General features: G+C 42.2%; 1 protein-coding gene across 2 annotated transcripts in view; it reads left to right on the top strand.

Moving 5' to 3' along the window:
* NOX4 (NADPH oxidase 4) overlaps positions 1-20,322 on the top strand; it is a 173,800-nt gene that overhangs the window by 35,312 nt on the left and 118,166 nt on the right. For both annotated transcript variants that reach the window (XM_030559100.1, XM_030559092.1), the window contains exons 6-10: positions 3,467-3,539; positions 7,303-7,383; positions 14,712-14,931; positions 19,127-19,291; positions 19,443-19,505. In XM_030559100.1, the coding sequence (XP_030414960.1) occupies positions 3,467-3,539; positions 7,303-7,383; positions 14,712-14,931; positions 19,127-19,291; positions 19,443-19,505 (602 nt within the window). The remainder of the gene's footprint in view (positions 1-3,466; positions 3,540-7,302; positions 7,384-14,711; positions 14,932-19,126; positions 19,292-19,442; positions 19,506-20,322) is intronic.

The following is a 20,322-nucleotide window of genomic DNA, read 5'->3' as shown; positions in this document are numbered from 1 at the left end:
TGCTTCAGAGGAAGGCGAAAACCCCCAAGGGTCTCTGCCAATCTGACCTAGGGAAAAATTCCTTCCAGAACCCAAATATGGCAGTCATTTGGACCCTGAGCATTTCAGCAAGACTCAATAGCCAGACACCTGGGAAAGAATTCTGTATATTAATTCAGAGCCCTCCCCATCTAGTATCCCACCACTAACCATTGGGAATATTTGCTGTTAGCAGATCGATTGCATGCCATTGTAGGCAGTTTCATCATATCATCCCTTCCATAAACTTACCAAGCTCAGTCTTGAAGCCAGTTAGGTTTTGGAAGGCTGTTCCAGAACTTCACTCCTCTGATGGTTAGAAATCTTCATCTAATTTCAAGCCTAAATTTGTTGATGGCCAGTTAATATCCATTTGTTCTTATGTCCACATTGGCACTAACTCTTCTCCCTCCTTGGTATTTATCTCTCTGATGTTTTTATAGATAGTAATCATCTCTCCCCATAGCCTTCTTCTGATAAAAGTAGTGCAGTTGGCTTTGATGTGGCATTCAGTGGGTGTTGAAGGTGAGGGTTGTTCACAGACTAACGAGGAGGAAGAGGGAAGGTGCATCAAAACCAACATCTAGTAGGAGGCGCAAATAAAGTATAAGCAGTGCTGCCTTGGATCAGGGAGACGGCCTGAGTGCACATTGTACAGCCCACAGCCTCTCCATGAATGACCCTGCTTCTTTGGATACCCTGAAAGCTGTGTGGATCTTGGGGAATGCACTGTATTAGGGTGAGAGCCTGCAAGGTGGAACCCCTCTGTCCCTAAGGGAGTAAGGGGAAAACCTTGTGTCATTTTCATTCCCCTTCACTTCTCAGTGTATTCACTCATAAGGGATGTTTTGGCCTGACTCTCCAGATCAGTAATTTAATAGCATCCTTCTTTCACCCCATTGTGCCCAAGTGTTGAAGTCCTGCCCCATTGAAGTCAGTATCAGACCTTCCATTTTCTTCACTGAGGCCAGGTTTTAATTTGTGCTCTCCAGCCTAGAGATATCAAAACCACACAGGAGTTGCATATCCTACAGTGCAAGAATCAATACTTGGCACAGGTGGTTTGAGGCTTAAGGTGTGGGGGGTTAATTTTTTTTTTTTAGTATAATTTTAAATTTTTAAGAGTTTAACTTGTAAAAAAAATAGCAGAAGCAGTCAGATGAGAATGCAGCAACCATTTCAAATCACCATTATTGTTGTTGTTTGAATTGTGGTAGTGCCTGGAGGTCCCAACCAGGATTGGGGCCCTGTTTTTATTAGGTGCTATACAAACACATTGGTAGACACTGTCCTCACCTTGAAGAGTTTACAGTCTAATTTGAGACAGGAGGCAACAAATGAAACGATAAGAGGATGGAAGGAAGGAAGGACAGGAGTAGCAGCAATAAGAGTAGAGGAGTGCATAGGTAGCTATTGCACAAATGGATAGTTCCCATTCATCTTAATTTTAAATAAAATGAGCTGTCCCTGACCAACCATTAGTTATTATTATTGCCATAGTGCCTTGGAGCTCTAGGCATTGATTAGTCCCCATGGTTCAAGGGGCTGCACAAACGCAGAACAAAAAGACTGTTCTTGCCCCCAAGGAGCTGACAATCAGATTTAGTGACTGATTTCTTGAAGGCAACACAGCAGAAATGGGACTTGAGGGATTTGGAGGCAGAGGATGATGACGACTTTATGGATTAACCTAGTGAGGACACTGCATGCAGAGAGGGGCAATGTACTAGGAAGTGTGAAAATGTTTGTGGGGAAAACAGACGGATGTTGAAGGTTTCCATCACTAAAGGAGTATCAAAAATGGTTTGTGGGATGAAGGGAAAATAAATAAAAGCAGATAGATAGGAAGGGGACAGAGCTGAGAAGGAGTTTGTAGGTGAGAACAAGAATCTTGAATTTGATGCAGAAGAGAAGAACAAGTGTGCTTGTGGATTTGAAGAGTGGGCTGACATGATTGGAATGATGGCTTAGGAAGCTGATTTTAGCAGCTGTGTTTTGAGTGGAGGGGTAATGGGAGGAAGAGGGGATAACGTTTCAGTCATGTACATACTGAGAATCTATATTTAAAAAGAATAAATGAACATAAAGAAAGACAAATTATATTGCAACTCTCTTTGTTTTTTCTAAGATCCAGGATAAAATCCTGGACCCACTGAAGCCCATGGCAAAATTCCCATTGATCAAGGAGCCAGGATTTCATCCTAAGCATTTCAGAAATGAATACTGATTTTGGGTGTCTCAGTTTTTGGGTTCCTAACTTTCGGCACATTAAAGCAGTCTGGTTTTCTGTTGCTTAGTATTTTCTAAAAGTCAAGTCTCCAATGAAGCACTCAAAAATTGTGACACTTAAAAAACCACTTGTCATTTCTGAAAATTTTGGCCTACGCTTGTAAGCAAATAGGACTTGATCCTGCCCCATTATAACCAATGGAAGCTTTGCTGTTGACTTCAGCGGAAGCAGGATCAAGCTCCTAGACCATAATCTTGCAAAGATTTAGGCACATGCTTAACCTGACACACTGTGAGTGGTCCCATTGGCTTTATGTAATATTAAGTATGTGGCTTTGCAAGCCTGAGTCCTTACATGCTGAAACCCTGAATGGTTTCCTGTCTTCAAGAGGTAAAATATTCGCATGTAACTCTTCATGGTTTTTAAGTGTCTGCTCATTGTACATAATTCTTAGGCCACCAACTTTGAAAATCAGATGCCAGCATTAATGTAGGTAATTAAAGTCATTGTCCTATCACTCTGGAATGCTGAGTGCAGCTCATGCTCACAGGTTTTGTTCTACAATCAACAACTTCAAACGTTATACTATGTCATGAAAACTAATTGCAGCACTTTTCCCATTTCAGAGTAAAATGGGTCTGCAAATGATCTTAGCAACAGCTGGCATTGCAGATGAATTGCTTGAAATTCTCGTTCTATGACCAGTTTTTTTAATTGTGCTGTTTTGGAGAGCTGTACATTTAAAAAAAATATAACACTCAAAATTAAAATGGAAATGTTCTCCAAGTAACTAGCTTTGAAAGAGATTTCAAAAGCTATTATAAAACCAGCCTTTATAGCAAACTGAAAGCCTGTGCAGTTAGAAAAGTACCTGCTGAGATCCAGCTGGTTCATGGTGCAAAGGGGGTACAAGAGGAGGAGTGAACAGTAAATTATGAATTTTAGATGTGTCTGTATATACATGGACTAATGCAAGGAAGAAAACAAATTTTCCCCTCTCCAGATGGAGAATAACAGAGTTTTGCACAAAATTCTCTGAAACTATGTTCCTTTGGAAAATTGCTGCTTAGAAATAAATAAATTACACAAATCAAATAAATCATTTTGATCAATACATGATTTGTGTTCCTGCTACAGACCAGCACTTTAAATGGTCATAAAAAGATGAGTGTACCTTTTCTTAATACAATATTAAATCTATGTGTGTTTATGTTGCAGTTCCAGGGCTGACTGGGGTCCTGATGGTGTTAGTTTTATTCCTGATGTGCACAGCTTCTACATATGCTATCAGGTAAGACTTAATCTGATTATTACGTTGAACTTCACAATCTGAGGAATCATATTCTGCCGCAGATTAGAAGGAATACAGAGCAAGTACAATGATATGTAACAGGCATTATATAAATGGAAGGAAAATATCAAATATCTTGTTCCATTTCTTGCACTGATTTGTAGGTGAACTAGCACATTAAGTTTTGGAATCAATATTTGTACAATAAATATGCAAATTGATGACGTTTTCAGAGCGTAGATTTATTTAAGGGACATGGTCAACTTGAAATCTAGACAATTTTACTTTCCCCTGTCACTAGGGTGATCAGATGTCCTGATTTTATAGGGACAGTCCTGATATTTGGGGCTTTGTCTTATATAGGCGCCTATTACCTCCCACCCTGTCCCGATTTTTCACACTTTCTGTCTGGTCACCCTACCTGTCACTCTGTGAAAGATCCACACAAGCAACACAGGAAACTGACTGTACAGTGGTACCAGTGAAACTAAGTGCTAATGTGCAAAGTAAATAAACTACTGGAAAAATCAGAGGTTAATGTAGTTTTTCTTCATTCATTCCTGGGTGTTACCTGTAACAATACATTGATAAAATATTTCAGAAAGAAATGTGCCATTTAGTTGACTTAGTGTCTTTTAAAGAGGATATTAAGAATTCTGGGTACTGTATTTCATAACTGAACACAATAATTCTTGGTCACAGCCTCAGGTAACATTATTAATGGAGATGTCTAGTCCAGAGAGAAAATGAGCAGGGAACTGTATCCCCTTTTCAGCGCAGAGTCCTTGTGAACACCAGCGGCTTAATGCTGTAAGGTGCCTGCTCCAACAACTTAAGTGTCAGATTGCTTCACACCCTTCAGGATTGAGTTTGGGAGCCTTCATAGCCTTAGACCCTGATCCAGCAAACACTTAAGCACATGCATTACTTTTGCTCTTGTAGCTGTCCTTATTGAGTACTCACTTAAGTAGATTACTGTTTTTGCAGGATCAAGAATCAAGTGTTTGCAGAATTGGGGTTTTAGATCTCCATTCAATAAGGTACTTACAGATGTGCCTAACTCAAAGCAGGAGAGATTAATCCCAATTATGTCAGTTAGGCATATGTAAGTTACATTGCTGAACCGGCATGTCTTAGCTAGCTGTTAGTATTATTGTTAGGCCCTGAGCAAGAAAGCAATTGAGTATGTACTTAAGAATCTTTCCTAAACACGGATGCTTTCCTGCATCAGGACCTAAGGAACTGGCAGGCCCAGATGGAGCTACAGGAGCACTGAATTTGAGCAGGATTAGACTGCAGTGCTGCTAGACTCAGGATAAGATCTCAGGATAATTGGGCAGGATGTAAGCTATACTAAAGGCTTTGCCTCCAAAGCCAAACCCATTTCATAAAAGGTGGAAACGCTAAATGATCACTTCATGCTGATACAGCTCTGCAAGGCTTTTCCAAAAGCAAAAGTCTGTTTTCTCCAAGACCAACATAAATTATAAAATAACAGTAGCATTTGTTGAAATAATAATAAAAAAAAAGAGTGATGCAATGCAAACATTCATGGAAATAATGAAATTACTATGATAAAAATTTAAAACTGTTCCTGATCCAGGCAACAAAGGTTTCCCTGTTTCCAGGACTATGTACTAGTTATATCCCGTTTTGACTATGGCAACCTCCTGCCCTTCAGTCTCCCCTCCCTAAAACTCCACTCCCATCAAAAACTCATTTTCCTCTCCTAGTGCTCCAACAATGCGTCTTCTTCTAGATTCATTACAGTGGCATCTCCTCTTTTGTATAAAGAGCAAGCTTCTTTTCTTCAAGCATCCCACAGCTCTGCAGCTGCCTTTTGTGTCTAAGCCCGTTTCTCCTCCTGTAGTCCAGTCTGCTCCTTCATGTCCTCTCTGTCTTCTCCTGAAAACTCTTTCCACTTTCTCTCATGCTGTCTCTATGTTTGCAATAAGTAAAGGCTTGATACAAATGTGAGGTGAAATGGAAAAGCAGTTTCTGACATATGAATTTGAGAACAAAACCAGCTGAATACACTTCTTGAAAAATCTTCTTAATTTTTTAAAATTGTTGGTCTTCCATGCAATTGCTCAGCACCAGCTTGTGTAGCAACTCACCATTTTTCATTCAAGAACCATTTGCTAGGAGGGAGTTTGAATTATTATAAAATGTAATAAAACATACGGAAAAATGCTAAAATGTGTTCCAGTTAAAAGTTAAAGTTATTCCAGGGCCTTTCCCATGAACTCAATCACTAAAATATAGGATGCCACTTATTCAGGGCTTCCTGAATAAACTCCAACCACCCACACACAAGCTGTCTTCTCAATAACATATAACAATAGTCATTCACATTTTTATCTTATAAACCATCACATACACATACGCATTCCAATGCAAATCTACACCCGCCCACATACCAAGGACAGTTTCCCAAAATAGGAATTAAACACACATTTTGAACTGAGGTTTTCAAGAACTCTGATTTCCAGGAAATTAGATTTTGATAAATGTCTATTTTGAATCACAGATAGTAGATAAGAAGCAGTCTGATATATTTTAAATAGCAAAAAAGTTCTGATTTAGTAAAAAGAAATAATGTTTATTTTTAGCAATGTTCCAGATATAAGCTGTCTAGGTAAAAGATATTTCAGAGAGGGACATAGTATATGTTTGCAATGTCTTAATAATAGCTTCTGAAATTATATAGTCAGAGTTAAGGTCGTGTTTGATTTTATTTTTTATTTGTATTGTGGGTGGGGATAAGGGTTTGTATTGGAAGAGAATATGTTGTGCTGCTGTGTGGGGTTGGAATGTGCTGTGTTGTGTATTTGTGAAGATAAGTAGCTTATGAGTGAATATATCCTTAATTAGTGAGTTCCTAAGTTTTTCTGAATGATGATTGTATTCATGGAGAAAGGAATAAAGTTAAGTGACAGTTCACAGAGTTTTTTATGTGGGGAAAATTTCCCTGGTTTTTAAAATCATCAATAGAAGGAAGTCCTTCTTCCCCTTTGTTCTGCACTCCCTGCACTTATGTGACACTGCTTGTTCCCTGCAGTTTACCTCTATGTGCCCTGGATTCCAGAACACCCTCTCTGTACGTCAACTCTAACTCCTGAAGTATCTTCATATTTTCCCTCCTGTTGCCCTTTGCCCTAGTTCCCTGCATATGCACCATGGCTACCTGCACCTGCTTCAGTCCTTCTCCCCTCTTCCTCGACTCTCTGACTGCCTCCCCTCCACATACCTTGTTACCTGCTTCTAATGACACCCATTTATATTTAAAATGCTTAATAGCTACTTTCAATATTTTAAAATATAAATGTCTACAAGAGCATCAAGGCAAATGATGTGGCCTGAGGGAGCCAGTGTTGGTGGCAGAACTGTGATTATAGGCTGAATTTTGGTACCAGGGAGCCATTATGGCAGCAGGGATGGGGAAGAAGACTGTTTAGAGACCTGGGAAAACAGGCTAATCTCCATATCTTAGCCTCTTGCATGTGCTCCTAGTCCCTCCTCCCCTTCCCTCTCTTCCATGCCTACCCAGTCCCCTGTCCTTCTTTCCAACAACTCAATGTGGACAAATGTGTTTGTGTGTATATTTTTTACATAGCTGAATTGGATTTTGGACCATAACTGAATTGGATTTTAATTTTTCTCTGTTTATAATTTTCATCTAGATACACAGATCTGCTTGTAATTAGCGATGACTGAGTCTAATATCTGAGAATGGCATTAAACCACAGTTTATTCTTTGCAGGCTTTCGAACTACGATATCTTCTGGTACACACACAACCTTTTCTTTGTCTTTTACGTGCTGCTGCTGGTGCATGTTTCTGGGTATGTAACAAAATAAACTGTCTCTGTTCCTTAAGCACAGTGAGGAGGGTAAAGCTCACAAAGAAGGACATTGAGGCAGGGAGCCAAGTGGCATCTTTCTGAAATGACCTTGTGCTGGTCAGTATTTCACAGTGGCAATTGCTCAGGTAAAGCTTGTGTTGTGGTTGGAGCATCATTTGGTACAGCAGATTAGAACACAGCAGGGTCAAAACCTGAACCAAACCTCACTCCTTGCTCATTCCACCAAATTCTGGTGTTAACTAAAATAAATTTTGTTTACCTCTGCCCCCAGAATCACCCTGGCTGAAGTGAAGTTACTCTCTTCTCTTTGTCTCTCCTTTCTCCACATCCCCATTGCTGTAACCACAACAGTTATTTCTCTCTCCCCAACCGTTCTAAACAACCAGTCTCTGGGTATAAATGACTGCACAAGTGTTAAGAGCAGGGGTCTTGGGCTGTCAGTCCTAACTGCCAGAGCGAGAGTGCAGGGGTCTAAGTCGGGGGTTCAAGGATCAGAATCCAAGAGTGATATCTGGAGTTTGGGACTAGGGCTGGGGTTTTAGTACTGACATCAGCAGGCAGGGATGGAGCCAGCATTCAGAGGGCAAAGCCAGGTCTGTAGCCAGGGTCAGAGTTCAAGCACTGAAGCCCAGGATCAAAGCCACAGTCAGCGTCCAGGTATCAAAACCAGAGGTCAAAAGCTGGAGTTGGCCTCCCAGTACTGAAGCCAGGGGTAAAAGCTGGTGTCAGAGTCCAAGTACTAAAGCAGGGGCTGGGCTTGGAGTCAGAGTTCAAGGGTGGAAGCCGAGGGTCCAACCTGGAGCCGAGGGTCTGAGAGCTAGCAGAGAGGCAGATCCATCACAGTGGCTGGCAGGGAAGTCAACCTTATTGCAAATATGCTTCCTGGAACTCCTCCTGGGTTTAAATAATGTGCCTAGACCAATTGGGGCCATGAGGGAAGCAGTCAGTTCGACCTTCTGTGGTGATACTTCCTGTGGTTTTATCTCCATGGGAAGTATGTGGTGATGCCTACAGGTTTCCCATTGCTGCCAGGTAGTGGCGTGGAGGTGTCACCTGTCCTGCAGACCCAGGTTCTGGTCCCATCCCCACAGACCCTCACAAGGTGCAAGACTGTGGAGTTTCTCACACCAGTGCAACTCCTTTGGAACAGATCCTTAGCTGGCGTAAATCAGTACAGCTGCATTTGAATCAAAGCAGCTGCATCATTGGCACCAGCTGAGGACCTTGTCCATTGACTTCCCTGGAATTACTCCTGATTTAGACTGATGTGAGATGAGAAAGAGACAAGCTTTCGAGCTGCACAGAGCTCTTCTTAAGGTCTGGGAAAGGTACTCAGAGTCACAGCTAAATACATATAGGAGTTACGTTGGTGTGAGAACCTGAGTACCTTTCCCAGACCTGAGGAGCTCTGTGTAGGTTGAAAGCTTGTCTCTTTCACTAACAGAAGTTGGTCCAGTAAAATATGTTACCTCACTCATCTTGTCTCTCTTTGTAGGGTCTGAAGGTAAACAATGAGTAGTTGTTGGATTTTACAAGTGGTTAAATAGAGCACTGTACACTTGAAATCTAGAGAATTAAAAAAAAAAGATTTCCAAGCATCAGGTTCTTACACTGGACCATGATTACTGACTTTTCCATGTGTTTTTTTAAAAGGTTCTCCCCCCGCCCCTTCTCTGTTGCTTTAGGAAAGACCCAACAGAGGAATCTGACAAACTAAGACCCCCCTATCTCACACTGAGGAAAAGGCAGGTGGTTCCCTGGGCAGACCCCCGTTCTTGCAGGACTGAGCCTGCTTGGCTGTACAGGGGAATTGGTGACAAAGACTCTGCACAAAGTGCTGTCTCATACACAAACTGAAAACTAGAGGAACACATTTTAATACCCTCCATCAGTTATAGTAGATATAAGATGTAACTTGTAACAACAGAAGCTAAAAACATTTCAAACCGAAGCTTTTTTTTTTTAATTCACAGACAGGTGAGAACACAAGGAAACAATGAGACAATATTAGTCAGCATGATAGGCTGTGGTATCAGCACACCTAACCGTTGGCAAGGTTTTTTGAATAAAGTTACCGGTACCAGTTCTTAATTCCTGAGGCTAGATGGAGCAGATAACTAATGTCTTTTTGCACAGCATCCTCAGCAGCCAGCCTGAAAGGGTAGATTATAGTGGAGCAGGCATCAGGACTGAAACATCTAGGCTACTAACTAAATATCCCAGTGGAGCCAATGGAGGCCTACCTCTCTCTGAGGTGGAAAAGCTGAATTCCATGCAGAAAAACCTGTGTGGGCAGCTTTTGAATGAGATCTTAAAATGCAAGGACCAGTCCTGCTCTCACTGAAGTCAGTGGGAGTTTTGCCATTAATTTGCAGGGCTCACTCCTCCTTCCATTGTTGCACTTTTGGTAAGATTGGGTACTTGCCCTTGTGTCTTTATTCAAGATGTCCCCAACTCTCATGAGGTGCTGCCTGCAGCTCTGTAAGCAGCTCAAGTTCCATTATGGGTTATAGTGTGTATAATTTAGTAGGGAGCAGGCAGCAGTGGTGTGTGCAGGGACCATTGCTAGGAACTGCATTAGGATTTTTCTGTAGTCACGTTCATTCTGGATCTCTGTTTAAAGATTGCCCCCCAGCACCCAGGGCACTGGCAGCTGGAGGAAAAACTGTCAGCATGACTCCAAAGGAGCTGAACTGTCAAGGAGCAGGGGCATGGGCAAGGGGTTCCAGGGAGTCTGAGATTTGCATGGGAATGGCAGCTCATTCTTCAGAGGACAAACCTCTTCCCACCGCTGGAATGATTTGGAGAAGATTCTGCAAGGGGATTTTTTTAGGATATCCCACGCCCTTTCCTCCCAGATCCTCTCCTGGGGGTATTTCCTGGTTCTATTCTATGTATATTGTTATACTGCCTGCATCACTACAGTATCTGAGCACCTCCCAGTAGCGCATTATGTGAGACGACTAACATCTGTCATGTATGGTTTGTTGTTTCTTTCATCCTCACCCCAGGGGGAGAAGAGAATTAGCCTTAATAATTAATGCATGTGCTGTTGTGGTACTTTTTGCAACAAGACCTGCAAAGCATTTCAGTTACTTAATGTACAGATGCCCCAGTCTTTAAGTAGGCTTTGGTATTAAGCCAACAATAGCAAAAAGTCAATAGGAAACACAGAACAGATGCTTTCACGACATTATTCTACAAACATAAGGATTACTAAAACATTTGGAGCCAGCTCTTCTGCTGGTGTCCATTGGGCTAGCTCCACTGAAGTCAAAGGAGCGACACCAATTTGCACCAGCTGAGGATCTGACCCTGCTGATATTGCTATAGTTGTCAAAGGACTTAGGCATCTCCTACAGGGTGAAGAATTCTTCAGAGTCTACCCATACATTGTCCTTGATCAGATCCAGAAGTACCCGAGCTTAACGTACCTGGGACACCAGAGAGAGGATGCCAAGATAAACCCCAAACATAAATCATACATCATTGCCGCTAACTCAACTTCAGTAGGACTAAATATTAAGTAATTAATTAAATTAATGTATTAAAGTTAAGCACATGCTTAAGTGCTTTGCTGGAATGGTGTCTTCATGGCAAATACTTCATTAAATACTGGCTGGTGATCTGAAATCTGGGACATGTTTGTAAGTTTTATTTTCCTGTGTTTCAAATATATTCTTCATTGGAAATTGTTTGGAGGAGAGGAGGGAAGTGACTAATGCGGTGCTACTGGATTTATCAAAGAGCACATAGCTTTCTCAGTGGCTGTAGCTATGGTAATAGCTTTTATCGTTTACCAAAGAATAAGTGCTTTTGGACAATGATTCATGATTGTGTGTTGCTTTTCGTAGATAATCTCTTGTGTATTGGACACAACGTGTCAAAAAGTATAATGTTCAAAGAACAGGGTTAGTCTTTCATTTATATCATGTGGTTGTGGATGTGTTGTAGCTTGATTGTTTAAGATTCCATTTTCAGTGAATGCTGGGGCTATGCTGCATAAAAGCAAAAACGCTATTATCAAAATTGAGTTTTTATAATCCTGACATAACATGAGAGGTGACCAAATTATATATGATATATGTATATATATAAACTTTTAAACGGTGCAGGGAAGGAGGGATTTGTCTGTATAGCGACGTAGTGTGCAGCATGCTGGGATGTAATTCCAGTGGCCATGTAAACCGTGCTACCGAGCACGAGGTATTCTGAAGTGGATTTTGATGTGCACTACAGAACTTTTTGTATGCTGCAACAGGATCCCCATATCCGTTTAGTGGGTCGCAGGCTGATGTGCAGTAGATTTACATCCCAACTTGCTGTGCACTGCGTTTCTGTATAGAGAAGTTTGAAGAGTGGCCTATGAGAGGAAGAGTAGCCTTCTTCCTAAGGAGACACAGGATTTCGGGTTCAATTCCCAGCTCTGCTGCTGATATCCTGGGTCCTCTGAGGGAAATTTGGTAATGTGCCTTAGTTCACCATTTTACAGAATTTTTCCTTTTTGTCTGTATTGTCTGTTTAGATTGTAAGTAGAACTAGTCAAAATAGCCAAAATTAGTTTAATGAAAATTTTCAAATTTGTAATCTTTTTGAAGTACTCGAAACCAACCATTAAAAAAAAATTATGATTCCTTTTCAATTTCTATGTTATCAGAATAGTTAACAACAATTTTGATTTACCCAAGACTGGGTTTTTTGGTAAATAAGATTTGTCTTTATGGAACAGCGCTGTTTTTGATAAACATAAAATTTTGATTATTGAAAACATTTTAGGAATGGTTAAGAATTGAAAAAAAATAAAGGCATGAAATCTTTTGAGAAAAACAAAAAAATTAAGCAATGTCAGCAATTTTTTATAAATTGGAAAAAGGGTATCTTGTGACAGACACAGTTCAACCAGCTTTAGTTTTAAGCTCTCCAGGGCTGTTGCTATTTTATGATGTGTTTGTACAGTGCCTAGGTCAGTAAGGCTCTGATCTTTTTGAGGGCATCTTTAGCACTACCATTAATAATAATAATGACAATGGCCAGATTCTCAGTTGGTGTCAATGGAGCAATGCCTATTTAGCTCTATCCCAATATTAATGATGATAAAAACAAAATTTCTATACAAATATTGAGCAGAAGGTAGAAAAATATCACTGGTTCTGTTCTTCCTGTACATTCTCACAAAACCCACAGAAGTTAACAATGGAAAAAGGTTTACTATGTTTTTCTGAGGAAATTCTAACCCCTTTCCTTACAAATCTTCCCTGAGGATATTGTCTATTGTTTTTTTCCAGTCTAATTTTACGGTTGGGTCTTCCAACCTTTGGAATGTATTTCACAGGTAAGTACAGCATGCTGTCAAGAGAGGCAGTGTGGACAAGTGGCTACAGTACTTAACTGGGACTCAGGAGAACTGGGTTTTATGCTCAGCTCTCTTATTGTCCTGCTGGGAGACCTTGAGCAAATCACTTCATCTGCCTCAGTTTCCCCATCAGTAAAAGGTGTAATGCTACTGACTTATTCTGTAAAGTGCTTTGAGCTCTATGGATGAAAAGCACTATATAAGAGCTAGGTATTTTTATTGTTGTTATTAATGAGATAATAACACTGAATAGGTGGAAGATTCAATGTAGTGGAATTGCAGTTCAGCTTAGGAGCTTCTGAATTCATAGCATAGCACTAAAGTGCCATCCTGGCAGTGGCATCGGTTGTACAGAATGTTGCCAACCATGACTAGTAGGCTTCAATCAGTGACTTCACTTTCAGCTCCCTTATTTATTAGTTAACTTGTAGAAATTGCAAAACCAGAAATTTGTCATGTGAACCATCAGAAAATTCTCACTTGCTCATCTTGCAATCCTGAAACATCCCTATTATTCTGTGAAACCATCTTATCTTGTACTAGATTGTGGCGTGTCTGTACTAACCTTCTGAAATATATTTACATAATATATCTAGTGCCTGGTACACTAGCAGCAACTCTGCCAAGTTTATGTACCGAACAGTGAACTTATAAGTGTCTGCTTTAATACATGGCCTGACTTTGATTCACAGTCTCTGGTTCAGGCCTCAAGTCCTGCACCAGGCCCAGTACTCCAGGATCTCTGTACTACACCTTTGATGGAGGACTGTAATGGGGTTCACTCACTGCAAGAGTTCCTCTTCCTGGCCAGGCATGGCATAGTGGCTTTCTTTCCATATGGCGGCTCCTGCAAATAGTCAGTCCATGGCTGCAATGGTCTCTTTTCCCATATTTCACAGTGCTCCCTCTTTGTGATTCAGCCCTGTGGCTAGATCACTATATAATCTGCCCCCTTCCAGGGTATCAAAGTCTCACCAGACCAGATGTCTGGGTGGCACCTGCAACAGTGCTGTCCCCTTCATTTCCCAGTGACTGGTAGGGGAACTCAGGCTCCTCTTCTCCCCTCACTTTGTTATTGTTTCCCTGGACTTCTTCCAACCCAGGCTTCTCAGGCTTTCTTTCTCCACAACTCCTCTGGAGTTGATCCTGCTTCCTGGGCCAGGATCCCAGGGCTCATTCTCCCACTTGGGTTTCCCCTTCCTCCCCTCCTCTCTGCTCTCAGAGAGTGACTGCAGACTCTTTCCTTATGGCCTCCTGCTACTAAAGACTTCCTCTCTTTATATTCCTTACCCAGCTTCTCCCCGAGCTGGGCATCACCAGCAATTAGTATTCATAACCCCCTCGGCCTCCCTTTAGGTGCAACTATGAAGATTAATTGGCCCCTTTTGGGGTCTCCTTAACTCCTTCAGGGCCAGTGTGGGGTGAACACCTCGTCAGAATGCCTTTTTTCATTTGACAAATGGATTTTCAAAAGCACGATGTTGCTCATTTATGATGCTGTCATGCACAAACATGAAATATCCTGAATGATGGGAGTGACCCCTGCAGTTTATAATTCTGCGGTATTGTTAGGCCACTTGTCTTTAAGATTGCATTGAAACGAGGGCTTGTGTAACACAGAGAATGTGGCTGAAAATAGCTTTGGTGTGATTGAATTGCAAACGCAACTATTTAATTTCTCTCTGAGGCCCCCACAGTTTCTCTTACCCTCAAGTAGTATCAGGAATGCCAGGTGGGTTGGAGAACCTCCACTCTAATGACAGAGGGATGTATTGTTGGAGCGTTTCAAGCTAATTCAAATTTCTGAAGGTAAAACAAAGGAAAAATGCTTGTGGAATATCAGCCTTTGATCAGCTTTGTGATGGCCTATAAAATGCTCTACAAATTGAGAGAAGTCTGTTGATTTTGATAGCTGTTTCAGTGTCTTGTTTGTTTGTTGGTTTGTTTCCTGTAGAGGAGTGCTTAAATACCAGATTAACCTAGAGGAACACCCTCCCGGTTGCTTTCATCCTAACACAACTCTCCAAGAGGATATTCCAGTGGCAGGGATTTTAGAAGAGCCTTTTCCTGAATATACTCCTGAGCCTTTCCAAGCAGAACCAGAACCATTTGTACAAAATAACGTTGTGAGAATTTGCACTGAGGAACCCAAGTTCCAGTCGCACTTCCCAGAGGTCTGTATGATCCAATGTTTCAGGTTTTACCGGCAATGTCAAGTCTTTCAGTCAGCCACAACCACTCATTATTACTTCTCTGGACAAGGAGTTTTAATAATGGAAAATATTAAAACCTTTTCAGGCATCCATAGATTTGGTGGCATGAGATAATCTATATAAACTTCTTAGAGCACAAGACAGAATGGTGAACAGTGTGCAGTGGGGAAAATTTTAGGGACCTTTGATGAGCATTTTGAGACTTGAGCTTAGCTGAAACAACTGAACTCCACTTGTACTGATTTTAACCATATACATGTAAGTTTGGTTACACATTACTTAGGTGTAATTGTTATCAAAATATAGATTTGGCTTTGTAGTAGAAATTAGATAATCCGTGTCACTATTTCATTATTGTTGTTATTGCTGTTATCTATATTACAGTAGAGCCCAGAGTCCCGTATCAGCATTAGAGCCCCATTGTACTAAGCACCATACAAAACATAAGAAGAGACAGTTCTCGCTGAAGATCTTATAAACTAAGACCATGATCCCACAACAAACTGCAGGAAGATCCTTTTGTAGAGTGTTGCTGAAGTCAGTGGGTCTCTGTGTATGCTGAGTTTCATCAGCACAGAGCTCTTTGCTGAATTAGGGTTTAAATGAAGACAAAACACTATAGGGGGCTGTAACATACATCAGGAAGTAATGGGAGAGAGATTGTTGGAAATTAAAGAAATATATGAGTAATCTCTACTGGCCACCTGCGTAGTCATGGTCCGTTGGCAAATCCTATTGAAATCATGTGGTTCTTAGGAGGGATTTGAAGGAGGAGAGGGCAGCGGCTTGACAGGCTATAGTTAGGGAGGGTGATCCGTGCAAAAGGGGGCTCAAGGGAAGTGTTATACGGGAGGTGAAACTAGATGATCACAGTGGTCCCTTCTGGCCTTGGAATCTTGGAAATTCTCCTTTTGCAAGGACCGTCCTTTTACTGTAGAGAAGGCGGCAAAGGAGTGATCGAGGCTGGTATTGTAGGCAGAGTGGAGGGCGAGATGGGATGAGATACATGAGTGAAAGTAGAAATGGGAGAGGTGGGAAAAGTCCTAAAGGTGATTACAATAAGCTTGGATTGGATGCAGTGGAGAACAGGTAGCCATTTGAAGGGTTCAGGGAGGAGAGTGATGTGTTCAGAATGATGCGCCAGGAGAGCTTATTTTAGCAACAGTGTTTGAAAAGAACCCGAGTGCAGAGGTGGGTGCCAGGCAGGCTATAGAGGAGGAGGATGCAGTAGTCTAGCTGGAAGATGATGATGCCCTGGAAGACAGAGAGAGCAGTGGGAGCCTGGAAATGTGATAGAGGCAGAAGCATCATTGTAAAGCATCTTAGGGCAGATCACATCTCCAGTATTTGTTAAGGGTCCTTTATATTGTTTGCTGCCCTGCTCTTGCAGAGCAGGCACAGTCCCTGGTCTTGCAAAAAGCTTCACCCCTGAAGTCAGGGAGACTTCATGCAGGTGTAAGGTGACACACGGGAAATGCTGCTTCAGAATGTTTCTGTGTGTCTCAAGGCCAATATGTCTGGTGAACTCTTTTCAATTCTTTCAGTGGGCGCGCTAATATTCAAATGGAAATGAATCTGATGCACCAGATTTACTCGTATCACCCTGTGTCTGTTCCATGTGTCCTTCAGGGCATCCAAACAAAGTTCTCTTTGGGAGATGAGTTAATAGAATTTGTGTATTATATGTGGTGCTTTCCCAGCGCCAGGTGACATTATTATCTATGTAGCCAGGGAAAGCTGGCTGAACTTGGAAGTGCCTTATGCTGTGCAAGCTACTAGGGCTAAAGAAGTCTGCTGTATTTCTAAGCTCTGTGAGCTTTTAAACTTGTGAGGGCTGTAGATGCCTTTGTACCTTACAAGCTCTGCAACTTGTGAGAGATGCTGGTACTTTGAGTGTGAAAATCAGAGAGGAAGGCTGGACTGGTACACAGCAGAGCTGGGTTTAGTCCATACCTCTGCCATGGGCTCCCTAAGGGTATGTCTACACAGGTAGCGGCACCAAGCCCCCCAGCCCAGGTTGACAGCCTGGGGCTTGTGGGGATCATGCTAGCATTTTAAAAGTAGCTGTATAGATGGAGCTTGGGCTCTGAAGCCCCGTCTGCCCCCCAGCTTCACAGCCTGAGTTCCAGCCTGAGCCACAATGTCTACACAGCTATTTTTAGGGCAGCAGCATGAGCCCTGCTTGCCCAAGTCTGTCGAACCAGGCTGGGAGGCTGGCTGCCGCAGACTGTGTAGGCACACGCTGTGTGATGGTGGGCAAGTCACTTAATCTCCCAGTGGCCAAATCCCATCTGTAAACTGGGACTAAGAATGCTTCCTATCTCCCACTCTTTGTCTATTTAGACTGTGAGGCTGAGATTCACAAAATTACTTAGTTACCTAAACCCAAGACATAGGCACCTAAGTCCCAGTTTGTGCTCTGCTGCAATCCGTGAAACTCCTGCTGAACACCGTAGGTGCCTAAATTCACTCGGTGGCCATGTTTTTGCTGTAAAAGTTCCCTCAGCATCTGTGTTTCTGTCTCTGGGCATGCGTACTGCTGCTTCCCTCTAGATGTCCGGGTGCCTATCTCCTGCCTAAGCCCCAGAGCAAACCAGAGAAGGTAGGCAGACGAATACCTATGTTGTGTGCCAGGCCCAGTTCAATAGCTGAGCTCAGAGGCAAGTCCATACAAAACAGCTGGGGTGAGGAAGGGAAGGAGAACTTCCGTTATCACCTGTTATTTGAGAAACCTGTGATTCAAGCTCCCCTCTGCCTGATGAGGAGAAGGGATTTGAACAGGGCTCCAGCACCTCTCAGATGAGTGCTTTAACTGCTCGGCTATGGATAGAGTGACTAGATGTCCCGATAAAATCGGGACTATCCTGATTTTTAACCCTTTGTCCCATGTCCCGATCAATGTATGATCAGGACGCCATTTGTTCTGATATTCAGGTAAGGAGGTGAGCGGGAGGGAGGCACTGACTCTGTGGGTGCTCCAGGGTTGGAGCACCCACGGGGAAAAATTGCAGCCAAGCTCCCTCATCCTCATTTCCTTCTCTCCCCCTCCCCCCCAGCGTGCCACGTACCCGCTCCTCCCTACTCCCAGCACTTCCCGCCGCCTAACAGCTGTTTGGCAATGCTTAGCGCTTTCCAGGAGGGACAGGGAGGAGCAGGGACATGCCGCGCTCAGGGGAGGAGGTGGAGAAGAGGCAGGGCAGGGGCGGGGACTTGGGGGAAGGGGGTGGAATGTGAACAGAGCGAGGGCAGATGCTTGGGTGGGAAGAGGCGGGGGGTGGGTGAGCACCCACCCGACAGGGGGAAGTCAGTGCCTTAGGAGTGAGTAGCGGGTGGGAGGGTGAAGAGGCAGGCTAGCGAGCGGTAGGTGGGGGACTGAGGAGGGATGCAGCAAGCCAGCAGGGGGCCAAGGGATCAGGAAGAGCACGGGGGGGGGGAGAGGGGACCTGGGGCAGAGTTGCAGCAGAGCCTGGGAGGAGCTGGGGTGGACTGTGGGCGGGGCTGACGGCACCCCAATGTGTCCCAATATTTTAGTAGTGTGATCTGGTCACACTGGCGATAGAACATGCTGATGTGGGAATCTCTCCTATTGAAGTTGTTCCACTTTAATTAAAGAACTGAATAATTCAATATAAATTGGGCAGAGAAAGATTTAGAATGACTCTGTCGCCTAGTGATTAGGATAGTCACCTCCTCCTCCTCCATTGGGACTACTTGCAAAGTAAAGCCATGTCTACATTTATGGCGGCATGCCAGAGTACAGACACTGCATGCCCAGCTAGCATGGTGAGATACGGTTTAGGTGAGTAGAGTAATGTAGAGTGCCCGACCTGCCTGAACCACCAGGGTATATACTCTACACGGCTCTCTACACGCCCAAGCAGTGCCTCCCATGACTACCCTGCTATTTTTAACAGCATAGTGTCTTACAGCCTCATTGGAGCCTTTCACTGTGACATGGAGAATCACAGAACCATAAGGTTAAACAGGCTACTTTTCACTGCAGCCTGTAGTTACATGTGCAGTGCCTGTATTTCAGATGTCTAAGACATCAGTCAACATAAGGATGGTAGAACTAGGCTGTATAAGGAGTCATGTTATTTTGAAATCAGAAAAGAAAATTATTCCTTGGAGTAATATTTTTGTTTTTCTTCTACAGACTTGGCTTTGGATTTCTGGACCTTTGTGCTTATATTGTGCAGAAAGGCTCTACCGCTATATCCGCAGTTATAAACCAGTCACAATAACTTCAGTGATAAGCCATCCCTCTAATGTCCTTGAACTACGAATGAGGAAAGAAAACTTTAAAGCAAAGCCTGGTCAGGTGAGTTGACTCTCAGCATATAAAACTACAGCTTCTCTTATACAAGGGTTGAGGGATGCTTTTCACTTTGGGGTATTGTTAGTAGCAGCTATGATCAAATGTTTTGAACATACCTTTTTTACCATTCATTTTTCTGGGTGATTTATTTCAGTACATCATTCTGCACTGTCCAAGAGTGTCAGCATTAGAAAGCCATCCGTTTACACTCACAATGGTAAGAAATCCATTTACTTTGAGTTATTGCATTTTAAGTAGTTTCCCATTTATTTATTTTTGGTGAGTGAGTGTTCTCTCTCATTTACAGTGAAAATTCCTTGAATAAGAGCTTCTGGTTCATTTAAGAGGCTACCTGTGAATATAAAGTGATGTAATTGTTATGTCTCTCAGCACTTTATGTGTATTTAATTTTGTCTACTGTTGAGAAAATGATAGTAGGAACCTATTTTCTAACTTCCATTAGTGGAAAATAATAATAATAATAGTAACAATAATAAAAAATCCATTCCATTTTGCTCATTCAAATATAAACAAAATAGCACTGAAAATCTTTGTGGAATTAGGCACAAACTTTCGTTTTATCTGTTTGGTGAAATAAACTTAAACAAAGACATTGCGTCAGTTTCTTTTAGTTTAGTCCATAAATAAGTTCTTTTTTCAGTCTTCTACTATGTTTGTGATTTGTTGTGAAGTTTACCAGTGATGTAGGACCAGTGAGATGGTGCAGGTGGAGAGTATGGGCCTATTTCGTCTTCCTATTATGACTGATTTATCCCATTGTAAGTGTGAAAAGACCAGAATCAGACTCATTTCATTTAAATATTAAATAGAAAATAACTTTTGATTGTTCTCCCTCTATTGAAGTTGACAGAAATAAAAACTAATAGGATTCATTAGTAATATTTGCACAGGGCCTGCAAGATGCAAAGAACTGTATAAATGCTAGTTTTCATTAAATTAGCCCACTCTGTGGAACAATCTTTTATGTCCAGTGTGATGTCAGGTTCCAAAATAACAACTGCTGCTAGCAGCTA

Source organism: Gopherus evgoodei, chromosome 1 (assembly GCF_007399415.2).
Source record: "Gopherus evgoodei ecotype Sinaloan lineage chromosome 1, rGopEvg1_v1.p, whole genome shotgun sequence".
NCBI lineage: Eukaryota > Metazoa > Chordata > Testudines > Testudinidae > Gopherus > Gopherus evgoodei.
This window is presented reverse-complemented; position numbering and strand designations above follow the sequence as displayed.